At 36.6% G+C, this 14,633-nt stretch overlaps 1 protein-coding gene across 1 annotated transcript; it reads left to right on the plus strand.

Annotated features, from left to right (window-relative positions):
• Positions 1-238: 238 nt before the first annotated feature.
• On the plus strand, positions 239-13,824 carry LOC144964551 (4-hydroxyphenylpyruvate dioxygenase-like protein). The gene is made up of 7 exons (XM_078898972.1): positions 239-273; positions 2,805-3,037; positions 3,932-4,524; positions 5,719-5,906; positions 6,251-6,405; positions 10,419-10,552; positions 11,953-13,824. The coding sequence occupies exons 2-7, from the start codon at positions 2,837-2,839 to the stop codon at positions 12,113-12,115; spliced, it is 1,434 nt and encodes a 477-aa protein (XP_078755098.1). The 5' UTR covers positions 239-273; positions 2,805-2,836; the 3' UTR covers positions 12,116-13,824.
• The last annotated feature ends 809 nt before the right edge of the window (positions 13,825-14,633 follow it).

Raw genomic sequence — 14,633 nt, forward strand, 5'->3', positions numbered from 1 at the left:
ATGCCATGACAGGCCTGGGATACTGTCAAACAAGGAAGTATTGTTAAATAATGCAGAATAATAAATACATACATACATATATATATATATATATATATATATATATATATATATATATATATATATATATATATATATATATATATATATATATATATATACTGGTGGTCAGCTTTGACAACCAGATACATCGTTGTCGTTTGTTTCAATAGATTACAACAATACACGCGGTGACGACGGATTATAATATCTGACTTGCTCCAGCTCTGTTTCGTAAGTTTTATTTTTATTCATTTCTTCAGGTCAAACCGGCCACCAATTCCTATTTTCGGTATCTCATTAAACTGGTAACTGCAAACCACCAATAAGGCTGGTGTCATCCCTTTGATGACCTACTTGAGTCAATCTGCCATTTCTTAACCCTTTTAATTCTAATCTGGCGTATTGGAGTTTTCTCAATGTATCTAAACACGCTGCTTTGTTTATGAACGTTGTAAACATACCCATGTATCATGCTGAGCAAAATGACCAATTGTAACGTTGGTAATTCTTAAAATATGAACACTTTTCACTATGTGGGTCATTTTGAGCACACTTTGCAATGTGGCCAATGACCTCGAGCACACGGAAATGTAATATAGATCGTACCCATTGTATCTGTCTAGCTTCTAGCCCGAACAAACAAAAAAGTAGACATATTATTATGATGGAATACTTGATACTGTTCGCGTCTGCTTCAGATTTTCATTTGACCTCAGGATTAAAGTGGTGAAGACACCCATTTTCTTTCATGTAAGTGTAAGTTAGATCAGTGTATATTACTTAGTTTTGAATTATGGGCAAACTCTCAATTTTACCAATCAACAATCAAAACATGATCACCGGAGTAATGTACTACTGTACTGTAAGGTAAGTTCTCGATCCCGGGATCGGGGAGACATTCCGAAAGTTCCTACATCCCCAGAATTCTTTCAATTTGTATTGTCACCGTTGATCTTTTGTCAGGCGTTTATTTATTCAATTTGTCATATAGAAGCATTTAAAAAACTCGAGAACAAACCTTGATAGATTTGTGAAAGTTTAAAATTTCCTAATTTGACTATTGTTTTGATTCTCGGCGGCCATTTTGATTTGTGAAGTATTGAAAAGTAGTGCTAAGCAGTCCGAGGGTTTTTTTTTTTTTTTTTTCTATTAGGGTTAGCTGGAATCGGAGGATTTTTTAAATTAGGGTTAGCCATAAGTCTTAGCAAAGGTGCTGGGGTGTTTGTTTTTCCTATTACTATTTAACTAGGTTTTATTTTTTCTTGGGGTTAGTTGAGGGAATATTATTTGAGTTGTTTCCCTTTGTAGGAGCTTTCGGAAAGCTTCCCCAGGATCGTCTTTCAACTCTGCTCACGTCTGCTACTTCAGGTTTATTTTCGCAGTTGATTTTCTTACCACAACCTGTTTTCACACACGGACAACTGTATGATGCTGTGTCACGGGTCAGAGGCTATAGTGGCTTACACTTCATGTTGGGCCACACAGAAAAATCAACAGAGGATATACCAAGTTACACAGACAACGTTGATTATCAATCTGCCCTCATTAAATGATGCTGGGTACAATGTGGAATGAAAATAGTTCTTTCCCCGCGAAATTGCGAGCTTTTTACTAGTATATATATATATATATATATATATATATATATATATATATATATATATATATATATATATATATATATATATATATATATGTATTCAAATCCAAAATAAATAAATTAATGAAATTCAATGCTGTACATCTGATGGAAAGTGAATGATAATAGTTTCAATAAGTTGAACCGGAAATACTAAATAAATACATGTACAGACGTTTTAAGATGCCGTTATAATTGCACTGCAAACAACTAACAAACAAAAGCAACTAGAGATGATATAATTTGTACTGTAGGCCCTCGTTCTCTTAGCCTGTCCTAAAATTTTCTTTTTTTTTAATTGCCTAACAACACAAGGTCACGATTACAAAAAGAAATTGAAAAGTGTGATGCTGTTATTATTGCTCAAGGTAACAAATATTCTAATTGTTTGTACTATTGAATGCGATCGACAGTTCACTTTCTTTAGTTGGACCGTAATTGTTTTGGATTGTGTCAGTTTTTCGAAGACTACGCTTGGAGTCACCACACGACCCAAATTTGGTCCAAAGTGCCAAACCGGTTTATAGTTACCTCGGTGATTTGGTTCCTAATTGTGGTTTTCTCTAAGGAAAGGAGATTTTGGCAGCAGTATCCTATTCTTATTGGAGATGGACATAAACGTCGGAGGTCTTTCTGGGGTAAAACAACGTCGTCTGTTGTCTCAAGATAATAATCGCATTAGCATAACATTAATAAGCTGCATGCCTCATAATGTCAACATTAAACACACGATGTTACATCAAGTGATTTTTTAAAAAGTAAACCGACAAGACCATGATGTTTTCTGTGAAATAACGCAATGCGAAACTGTTTTGATGCACTCTGGTATTTACAAAAATGAGCCATTATCGCCTTCATCGAGGCGTTCGTTCCAGAGAGCATGTTTATTCATGGTTGGGCGTTACAGAATTTGTCTTCATCATCATCATCATCATCATCATCATCATCATCATCATCATCATCATCATCATCATCATTATCATCATCATCATCATCATCAAAATATTGCAATCCGACAAATTCAGAGATACTTCTCTGTAAAATACCAGTTAACACAAAAATAACATTAATATTTTTCTCTCTCCCCCCCCCCTCCCCCCTCCTCCCCTTCCTCCTACAACAGTATTTCTTAGAGGCAAACAGTTTATAAGAAGGATGGCTTCTTTTCCCTGCGTCCACCACATTGAAATAGGCGTCACTGATGGTCCCCGTGTCGTCAATATTTTAAGAAAAAATTTCACCTTTGACGTCGTTGCAGCAAGAAATTCCAAAGTAGCGCGGCAGTGGCTGCTAAGAAAACACGACACGCGGTATCTTGTCACATGTCTGAAATCCACCCAAAAGGAACAAATACAGGTAAACTCACTTCATTTATATTTTATCATTTATTGTATTTTTCTTAGGAGGACAACAACTAGCCGATCCGTTCTGAATTGGCTCTAATAACTCGATTTTTGATGAAGTTGAAATATCCTTTGCGCACAATTTGTCACGTATTACTTTGGTTTGTCTTCATACTATTGTTTTGATATAACTTGCGCATATTTTTGTTATTTTTTCCGGTCCACATTTTTGTATTTTCTCTTGCGCTGATTTTGGTATCTTCACTTGCGCACATGTTGGTATTTTCACTTGCGCATATTTAATATTTTCACTTGCGCATATTTAGTATTTTCACTTGTGCGTATTTTGGTTTTATTTTTGTTATAATATATTATATTCACTCGCGGAATTTTGGTATTTTCACCTACGCTTATTTTGCTATGTTCACTAGCGCACATTTTCGTATTTTTACTTGCGCTTATTTTGTTATTTTCACTTGAACACTTATAAGGGCACAAGTACATTATCTGTGTTCCTCTATGAAGCTTCTATTTTTTTTTTAAAGTGTGTGTGTATTATATTTAATTTGATAATTGTATTTTTTTATATTATTCGAACTTTTATTTTACAAAGTTCAGTGACATCTACCTCGCTTTTTTACATTACATTTAAATCATAAACACAACCACATAACAAAATGAAATTAAAGTGCTAACTTCATGGTCAACAAGAAAAGGGCGGTATCGAAGACTTTCGTATGATTGTTTAAAACTCATATGTGCACTTTGTGTCACTTCTTTTAAATGTCTTAGGCAAGTTTCGTTCAGCAAACAACGTCAATGTTACATTTAACTCTGGAATTGTAAAATGGAATTATGATTCACGAATGGTGTATCTTGTTTATTCTTTTCTATTCCGCCATTTCAGAAAGATGACTACGTAATTGATTGGATGGATGTCCCAAATATGACCCGTCGAGACTATAGCCAGGAGATACAAAGGAAAGACTCAGTTTTTAATGTTTGTCTACAAGTCGACAATATCGACAAGGTTCTCGACAGGCTCGGGACCTATGGCGTTAGGCCTTTTAAGAATTTGAAAATTGTGTCGGACTCATCTGGGTCTGTGAAAACTTGCGCAATTAAGAGTTGTGTCGGAGATGTGTACCACACACTTGTTGAAAAGGACAAAAGCTACCGTGGCGCTTTCTTACCAGACTTCAAAGAAATAAAATGTTCTTGTGATTCAACCAAAGACATATTCTGGAACAAAATGGAGAAATGTGGAGATAGTGAAGTTTTGTGTTCGATTTGTAGCAACACTGGTGATACAATATTATGTGATAATGAACGCAATGACAGAATTACAAACTTAGGAACTGATTTCACAAAGGCATCAAACACTGACTCGACCTTGACCTCATTTGATCACGTGGCTTTTGCCGTTGAAATGGGGAAATCTCCCGAGGTGATAGAATGGTACGAGAAATGTTTTGGAATGAGGCGGTTCCTCATAAACAAGTAAGTTTTTCAAGAGTATAGATATTTGTATTTTTTTGCTGTTTTATTTTTGTTTTTTGTTTGTTTTTGTTTTTGTTTTTGTTTTTTGTTTTTTTTTTTTGTTTTTTTTGGGGGGGGGGGGGAGGAGGAGGGGGTTTCTGGGTTTAAATATTGGTAACTATCTATTAACTGTTATAGGAGGAGTAAGAAAAAGAGAAGGTTCGAGGAGGAGATGGAGCAGAAGGAGATTAGAAGCACGGGGTAGTGGAGAAAAAGTTGGCTAGGAATGTGAAAGAATGCGAAAGGGAAGGAGAATTTCATCGTACAAAGCGATTCATTATATTATTGATCTGAGACAAAATTCTTTAAATTTTACAATAATTCAGTAATTAATGATTTGGAGATATCGAGAAACTGAATACGCAACTCGTTTTCATTTCTTCCCCTTTTAAAAAAAAATAATTTGCTTGGCATTTATGGGGAATCGGTCCTTAAAAAATATATATATATAAAATTAGAATGATCAGAAAAAATGAAATTTTAGCCTTTTATTACCCTTAATGAATTATACCAATTCTTCTTATAGGAATGTACACTGAACTTAAGTTTTATATTTGTGACTATATATTCCGTTTTGGCATCTTATATTGTAATACCGGCTTTTTGGTGTTTGGTCGAATGTGTTCAGTACACTGATAGATATGGTCGGGCACCGTTATAATTCATAGACCGATTTAAAAAAGAACAAATATCATAACAACACGTGAGAAACGCCAAAGTGCCTAGATCTGAATTCGAACTCTGGAACTTTAAACAACAAAGCGAACCGATGTTTTATCCATAAACACACGGGTACCCTTATTGCGAAAGGTGTGTTGCAGAAGGAATCAACGTGTCAAGACAGCATGTTAAGAGTTATGGAAGGAGGTCCAAGTAGTGCGATTTAATCGGAGCCTCAGAGTTAAATGAAGAAAGTCCCCAGTCACTGGTTCGTAAACTTTTTTTTTTTTAATATGACATTAAATTATCGAATATGATATATCTAAGGTTTGAATATTTAGCTTTTATACTTCCAACTTCCAATTCCTGAAGTATTTACACATTTGTCGATTAATGCCTAGGTTGATTTTTTATACTTGCTTTGGGCTTTCCGCGTCGTGTTTTTGTGTCCAGGATACCAGGGCGCGTAGTTACAGATTTGAAATTTAATTTCAGTGAAGAAGACGATAACAAAGGCCTTGTGTTGTCTACGGATGATGTAGGTCTTCGACTACGAGCAATGGAATACTGGAAGTGTGCCGAGACTGGTCTTGAAGGACCCAAGGTAGACAACTCCAAAACCGATGGAAATCGTTTGTCGTTTGTCCTTGTTGAAGGCCTTCCGCCTCATCCAGGGTCAAATGGTAAGTAGCATTGTCAGTCCAGAACACGTTGAACGATAATAATATACCAAGCTAAACAGAGAAAAAAAAATACGAGTAACAAACACAGACACACACACACACACACACACACGACACACACACACACACACACACACACACATACACACACGCACATGCTCGCAGAGAAACACACCGTGTTGGAGATTATATGTAATATCTACGTAAAGTAGTAAAAACTGTGTGTGTGTGTGTGTGTGTGTGTGTGTGTGTGTGTGTGTATATATATGTTTTTTAAAAATTGTTTATTTTATTATTTATTAATTAGTTAATTAATTAATTTATTTATTCATTTTGTCTTTTAGCAATCAACCAGGTTGAATCGTGGCTTTCTCAACACGGTGGTCCTGGCATAAATCACATTGCCCTTGCCACTGGGGATATCAAGTCCACTGTCGGAGGACTCAAACAATCCGGGGCCAGATTCGCCAATCCACCCCCTGCGGCTTATTATTCAGAGGTATGATTATTAAATGGTTGTTTTTATAAGGTTATTTTACATATCTAGAATGAATGAAGTTGACGTCACTCACTCAGCTTTTTGTTAAGGTTGCTTAGACCCCTAGTTCGGTGGTAAGTTCTCACTAAATTTACTCAATCAGACTATGGGGGAGGGAGGAGAGAGTGTGTGTGTGTGTGTGTGTGTGTGTGAGAGAGAGAGAGAGAGAGAGAGAGAGAGAGAGAGAGAGAGAGAGAGAGAGAGAGAGAGAGAGAGAGAGAGAGAGTTTGTTTTCCCAACATCAAAAATTGGAACGCACCACGTGCCTACTTGTTTACCAGTACCTCTGACAGGGTTAATATTCTGAAATCTAAACTATTATTTCATCATTGCAAAATGTGCCCACGAACACTTTTTGAAGTGTATATAACTATTTCAAAACTTATCAGAATTTTTCAATGTCCGACAGGTCCGACAGGATGAAGACATATTATTATTATGTCCATCAACGATAGCTTCAGGGGAATATGAATACCTAATGATTTGACCTTTAGGAGACCTTTAGGACAGATGTTGATACGTTTTTATAACATTGAAAAAATATTGACAATTAGCGATTTTCAAATAATCCTCGAGATAATTAAAAATAAAATAAGATTGTCGATAAACTGAAGTAATAGTAATACTGGTTGAAAAAGAAAAAAGCAACAACAGTAGTAGTAGTAGTAGTGATAGTAGTAGTAGTAGTAGTAGTAGTAGTAGTGAATTTTTAATTCAGAAAAGTGAGTGGAGCAGGCACTTATGTTGGTAACAACAAGATATGAAGTGAGTAGAAAAGTGCCAGAAGACAATAGAGAATAAAATTATTTTTTTTTTTCCGCGGCGGTGGTGGGGTTCGAACTGCGACCTTATTGGTACGACAACTCCGCCTGGCAGGTGAGAGCGTGGCTCTACCGTGTGAGCTATCCACGAACACAAAAATATTCGTTTCAAACCCAAAGTCATTTCTAGATCCCTCTCTCACCCACTTCTTGAGATCGCCGATTCGTTCACCACCATCGCGAAGTAATTTTGACCAGCAGTTAAGCTTAATAGCCAATATTCTCATCACAAACATATAACATAGAAACGATTGAGACATTGAGTATGCTCCGGTGTATGGGGTGAATTTTTAATTCAGAAAAGTGAGTGGAGCAGGCACTTATGTTGGTAACAACAAGATATGAAGTGAGTAGAAAAGTGCCAGAAGACAATAGAGAATAAATTTTTTTTTTTTTTTTCGCGGTGGTGGTGGGGTTCGAACCTGCGACCTTATTGGTACGACAACTCCGCCTGGCAGGTGAGAGCGTGGCTCTACCGTGTGAGCTATCCACGAACACAAAAATATTCGTTTCAAACCCAAAGTCATTTCTAGATCCCTCTCTCACCCACTTCTTGAGATCGCCGATTCGTTCACCACCATCGCGAAGTAATTTTGACCAGCAGTTAAGCTTAATAGCCAATATTCTCATCACAAACATATAACATAGAAACGTTTGAGACATTGAGTATGCTCCGGTGTATGGGGTGGAATTTTTAATTCAGAAAAGTGAGTGGAGCAGGCACTTATGTTGGTAACAACAAGATATGAAGTGAGTAGAAAATAACGAATATTTTTGTGTTCGTGGATAGCTCACACGGTAGAGCCACGCTCTCACCTGCCAGGCGGAGTTGTCGTACCAATAAGGTCGCAGGTTCGAACCCCACCACCGCCGCGAAAAAAAATTTTTATTCTCTATTGTCTTCTGGCACTTTTCTACTCACTTCATATCTTGTTGTTACCAACATAAGTGCCTGCTCCACTCACTTTTCTGAATTAAAAATTCACCCCATACACCGGAGCATACTCAATGTCTCAATCGTTTCTATGTTATATGTTTGTGATGAGAATATTGGCTATTAAGCTTAACTGCTGGTCAAAATTACTTCGCGATGGTGGTGAACGAATCGGCGATCTCAAGAAGTGGGTGAGAGAGGGATCTAGAAATGACTTTGGGTTTGAAACGAATATTTTTGTGTTCGTGGATAGCTCACACGGTAGAGCCACGCTCTCACCTGCCAGGCGGAGTTGTCGTACCAATAAGGTCGCAGGTTCGAACCCCACCACCGCCGCGAAAAAAATTTTTTATTCTCTATTGTCTTCTGGCACTTTTCTACTCACTTCATATCTTGTTGTTACCAACATAAGTGCCTGCTCCACTCACTTTTCTGAATTAAAAATTCACCCCATACACCGGAGCATACTCAATGTCTCAATCGTTTCTATGTTATATGTTTGTGATGAGAATATTGGCTATTAAGCTTAACTGCTGGTCAAAATTACTTCGCGATGGTGGTGAACGAATCGGCGATCTCAAGAAGTGGGTGAGAGAGGGATCTAGAAATGACTTTGGGTTTGAAACGAATATTTTTGTGTCGTGGATAGCTCACACGGTAGAGCCACGCTCTCACCTGCCAGGCGGAGTTGTCGTACCAATAAGGTCGCAGGTTCGAACCCCACCACCGCCGCGAAAAAAAATTTTTATTCTCTATTGTCTTCTGGCACTTTTCTACTCACTTCATATCTTGTTAGTAGTAGTAGTAGTAGTAGTAGTAGTAGTAGTAGTAGTAGTAGTAGTAATAGTAGTAGTAGTAGTAGCAGTAATAGTAGTAGTAATATCAGTGTAGTAGTAGTAGTAGTAGTAGTAGTAGTAGTAGTAGTAGTAGTAGTAGTAGTAGTAGTAGTAGTAGTAGTAGTAGTAGTTAGTAGCGAAGGTTTAAAGATTTTACTACCCAAAGAAAAAATATAGATTACTTGCTAATAAAGGGACTCGAACTCAGGTTCCCAAGTTACCTTATCCATTGAGCCACTTGATCCTTGTGCTTCTAGGTCAACCACATGAAGTGTGTGGCTATGTCGTCTAGTGGTATGACATTGGCTTTCGGATCGGAAGGTCCTGGGGTCGAGCCTCGCTCGGCGCACAGTTGAGTCCTTGGAGAAGGCTCTTTACTCACATTCTCTTACCGCTCAGGTGTAAAATGAGTACCTGGCCATTAACAGCGTTTTCTCTGTCCGGAAAAAAAAAAAATGTAATATCGCCTAACAGGCGTCATGTCCCGTCCTAATTGTTACATGTTGCCGTTAGCAAGGGACCCCTTGTAAAGCGCTTTGAGCACGTTAAGTGAATGTTGCCCTATATAGAAATCTCAAAAAAAAAAAAAAAAAAAAAAAGCCCAACCACATGAAGTTTCACCTATCGTAAGACGGCGATGATGTACGCAATTAAAATCGATTGTGACTTACCATACTCTCACGTTTGGCTGATTTTGCTTTGCCACGGTAGCGCGACCTTTCCTTTAACTTGAACTTGTGTATTATAATATTAAAAGTGTGGTTAGTATTAATTTTAGACTAGACGTCATATTGTGCTAATGTGCAACTCATTTAGCCAGATTGGGCGAGATAATAATATGGACTAAATTTTTTAAATATTTTTTTATTTCCTTTTTTTTTCTTCTGAAGTCATAAATGACAGATTGTTTTAATTACACCGTTGTATTTTTGGTTATAAAATCATACCATAATTGTTGGTGAATACTTTGTCTGAATGTAGGCATGGTGATATTATTATTATGATCAATAATGTTGCCTATATTTGGACATTTTAAATAATCACAATTTTGTGATATTATAACTAGAAAGTATCGATCAAAAATATCTGGCTAAAATTTCGATTAAATTAAGGGTTCTTCCTCTTGCTAAGATCGTAGATGATGATAACGATTGATAGGACCATGCATTATGTAAAACTAGCAAATCAGTAATTTATTTGAGGAAATAATCATCTACAGTTATAATAGGTGTTTCCATTGTATCACAATGAAGTCGCATGTTTGCGAATGTTTGACACGTTAGAGGCCACCTTGATTTATATTAAAAAAACTATTTTTTAAAGAAACTATTAAAAGCATTTTATCAGTGTAAGGTATTACCGGATATACTTATTTATAACCAGATTGGGCGTTTGCCAGATATCGAAAAGGCCGGAGAAGACGTGGGAGTTTTACGTCAAAACGGTATCCTGATCGATACGGAGGCAAACAGGATTGGGGACACGGAGGCTGATCAGAAGGGTGATGCAACCGAAAGGTATGTGTTAAATATAAAAGGTTTATGGCTGCGTCTTTCCCAATATACGGTATAGGGAGTGAATTAGCGAAAGACGAGCGGCCCTTGATTGGACGTCACCCATAGTCTGTGACGTCACCGGCGGAAAAGTTATTAGAGAGGGAACGTCATGTTGCTTCTGCGAGGACGAGAGACGCATGCGCACAACCAACATGACGTTCTCTCTCTAATAACTTTTCCGCCGGTGACGTCACAGACTATGGGTGACGTCCAATCAAGGGACGCTACTCTTCCGCTAATCTCATTCCCTATACCGTTGTTTTTGCATAGCCGCCCGGCGGCCGGGATACAAGAAAGGCGGGCACGTACGCAAAAAGCTCAATATTAGGGGCATATCATAGGACAAATGTGTGGTCTTTGCTCTGTACCCAGAAGGTACCGGGTTCGACTCCCTGCCTAGTTATCTGGCCCTGAGTAAGTCACCATGCCCAAGGTCACTTTGTGGCAATGCGCTGCAGCTGATGCATGTGTTATTCCATTATTTGTAAAGCGCATTGAGCACGTTAAGTGGATATTGCGCTATATAAATGCTCAATTTTTTAATTTTTTTTTAATTTATTTTTTTTTTCATTGTGTTCGGCCCTTTAGACAAATTCCCCCTTGGGGATAAATAAACGGAAGGTTGTGATAAATAGGGTCATATCCATTTTAGCTTGTTTCATTGTGCTTTGGTTAGATAATTTACTTTGTTGCCATCAAAATTGAAAACGCATTTTTTTCTGTGTTTTATTGCAAGAGTATTTTGCGCAGTTTAAATTGCATTTTAGATTTTATAATATTTTCGTTATTACAAGCTCTAAAATGCAATTTAAACTGCGCAAAATAACCCAATGCTCACCTTTTAAAACACCTGTTACTATTTCAAAACTAACTACTACTACTACTACTACTACTACTACTACTACTACTACTACTACTACTACTACTACTACTACTACTACTACTACTACTACTACTATTACTACTACTACTATCACTACTACTACTACTACTACTACTACTACTACTACTACTACTACTACTACTACTACTACTACTCCTACTACTAATGTTACTGCTACTACTACTACTACTACTACTACTACTACTACTACTACTACTACTACTACTACTACTACTACTACTACTACCTACTACTTCTACTACTTCTACTACTACTACTACTATACTACTACTATACTACTACTACTACTACTACTACTACTACTACTACTACTACGACTACTACTACTACTACTACTACTACTACTACTACTACTACTACTACTACTACTACTACTACTACTACTACTACTACTACTAATGTTAAAATCAATAATTTTGTTAAACGCTTGTCTGTTTGTTTATTTTTTAATTCCCAGGTATCTATTACAGATCTTTACAGAACCCCTCCTTCCAAAGGATCCTTTTTTCATGGAATTAATACAACGTGTAGGGGCGACGGGATTTGGTTCAGGGAACGTGGCTGCCTTATATAGATCTGTACAGGCTAGCATCATTAGGAAAGCACAAGAGTTCACATAAGATGCAATGAATTTTTTCATTTTTTTCATGTTAAAATTGTATTATTCTTACTTTATAATTCTTATTTTATCTCCTTAACTTTTTAGTTTAAATCAAAACTGACCAGTTGGATACTGTGCTGCTATGTGATCTTGTAGTATGACTCACTTTCGGATCAGAAGGTCCTAGGTTCAGGCCTCGCTTTGGGCATGGTGGAGTCTTTGGAAAAGGCTCTTTACCTACATTCTCTCACCTTACTCAGGTGTAAAATGAGTACCTGTCATTAACAACGTTGTCTCTGTCCGCAAAATTGTAATATCACCTAACAGATGCCATGTACCATTCTACATGTTAAGTGTCGCTGTTGGCAAGGGAGCCTTTGTAAAGTGCATTTGGTCTGAAACTCCTTCAAATATTTATCAACTATAATGAACTCATCTTGTCAAAATCTCTCAAACCTGAGACTTCCTGAAGTTCCAGGTTGGAAAATATTTTGACAAGATCTGTGTCACATTAATTGATCTATATTTGAAGGACACGTTTTCTAGATAAAAGTTTCCAAACGTCTGGGTTTTTTTTCTCTAGAGTACAGCACAAATATTGAAGAATCAAGATCATCCTCAACTTGCCAAAATATCATAAACTCAAAAAATAAATTAGGTAGTTGACTGTAAACGCCTGCAAAGTCACGTCCAGACAATCTTTTACACACCTTAGAATAACCAGAAAAGTTTGCAGTGTCAAAACACTTAAGAGATTATTCAATGAAGCAAACAATGCCAATATATTCCTCTTTAAGTCACTAAATACGTGACGAAAAAAAAAATATTGTTAAAAACTTCAGTTTCCTCTGAATGATGAAAATCCGACCATGCAGGTTTTGACACTCTCCTCCTCAAATGTATGACAAATGACATAATGCGTTTTGACAGTATGCGGCAAACTGTCGATGGGATGAAACAATATGGCCTGTTTTTATTATGAAAAAAAATTCCGCTGCTATCATATTCATTGCCCATGAAGGAATCAAAATTAGATTTTAAAATGCAGAAATTTAACACTACATTTTTGTGACAGATCTTCTTAAAACAATAATATGTCAACGATGTTGATCAAGAATTTAATTCATAATAAGATATGAAATTTGTTTGAAGTTTAATATCATTTCATAAAGCATTTAAACCCTAGATTTCATATTTTTGATTGAATTTACTTTAATGTAACTTGGGCTCCATACCACCATAGTACCAGTCAGAAGGTTACATTTGTTTAAATATCTCAGTCATAAGTCCAAAATTCTGCAAATTCCACACATTACAAAAATCCGATGACAAATACACTAAAGAGTTGAGTAAATAATCGGATAATTGTATCTTCTGTTCTGACACAAAATAAGTTGTCATTTATCTTCATCTATAAATAGAACGAAATTGATGTCACTCGCCTCTTTGTTATTGTTTTTTGCCAGCCTTTTTTATGAGTAGTTCGCATGAAATTCAATCAATCAGACTATAAATGTTTAAGGTTACACATAGTTTTGTGTGTTATTCGTTATATCCGGCTGGAGGATGATATGAGCTTTTTGGATAAACGCATAGCATCACTATATCTATAATTGAGTATTCTCCAAATTATTTTATGTTGCTAGCAAACAAATATTATTTAGTATTGCATATCACTGAGATTTTAAAAAAGTATGATATATGATAATTTTGACCTGTAAGACCCCATTCCCTTTCACTTCTCTCTCTCTCTCTCTCTCTCTCTCTCTCTCTCTCTCTCTCTCTCTCTCTCTCTCTCTCTCTCTCTCTCTCTCTCTCTTTCTCTCCTCTCTCTCTCTCTCTCTCTTTCTCTCCTCTCTCTCTCTCTCTCTCTCTCTCTCTCTCTCTCTCTCTCTCTCTCTCTCTCTCTCTCTCTCTCTCTCTCTCTCTCTCTCTTTTTTTTTTTTTTCTTTTTTTTTATTTTTTTTTTTTATTTTTTTTTTTCTTTATTCGTCACTTTTTTGCCGAGGCTAAAAGTTTAATGAGTAACATTTGCATTTTCCTTATGATTCATGTTTACTATCTCATGTCACTAATCTAAGATTGGCCTAATCGAGAATAGAAGCAAGCATTGGTTGTTTTTTTCTTTGTTTTTAAGGGTTTTACGGCGCTTGCAACACGTTTAGGTCATATCAGCGCCAGTAAAAAGGAAGAAAATGGGATCGTAAAAAGTTGTAGAATTACAATTAAAGCATCCAAGAATAAGGGAGACAAAGGTGAATTGGTTCAAATAAGAAACAGATGTAGACTCCAAGAGCACACTATCAAAGTACTATGTTTGAGATCACCTAAAAGTCTTATCCAGACACAAGCACAGGTCCTCACTATGCATAACAGAGAGGTGATTTACAAGACAAAATTATCGTTTCCCAAAACTCGAACTATACCTTTGATGTTTCCCTCCAAGCTAGAATATCTGGTCAGGGCCAGGAAAAAAACAAGTAATCTCATCCCAAGACAAAGACAGAAAGCCTGTTTGAAAACAGATATAAGGGGTT

Source organism: Berghia stephanieae, chromosome 2 (assembly GCF_034508935.2).
Source record: "Berghia stephanieae isolate SIO BIC M18660-M18661 chromosome 2, UCSD_Bste_1.3, whole genome shotgun sequence".
NCBI classification, from domain to species: Eukaryota; Metazoa; Mollusca; class Gastropoda; order Nudibranchia; family Aeolidiidae; genus Berghia; species Berghia stephanieae.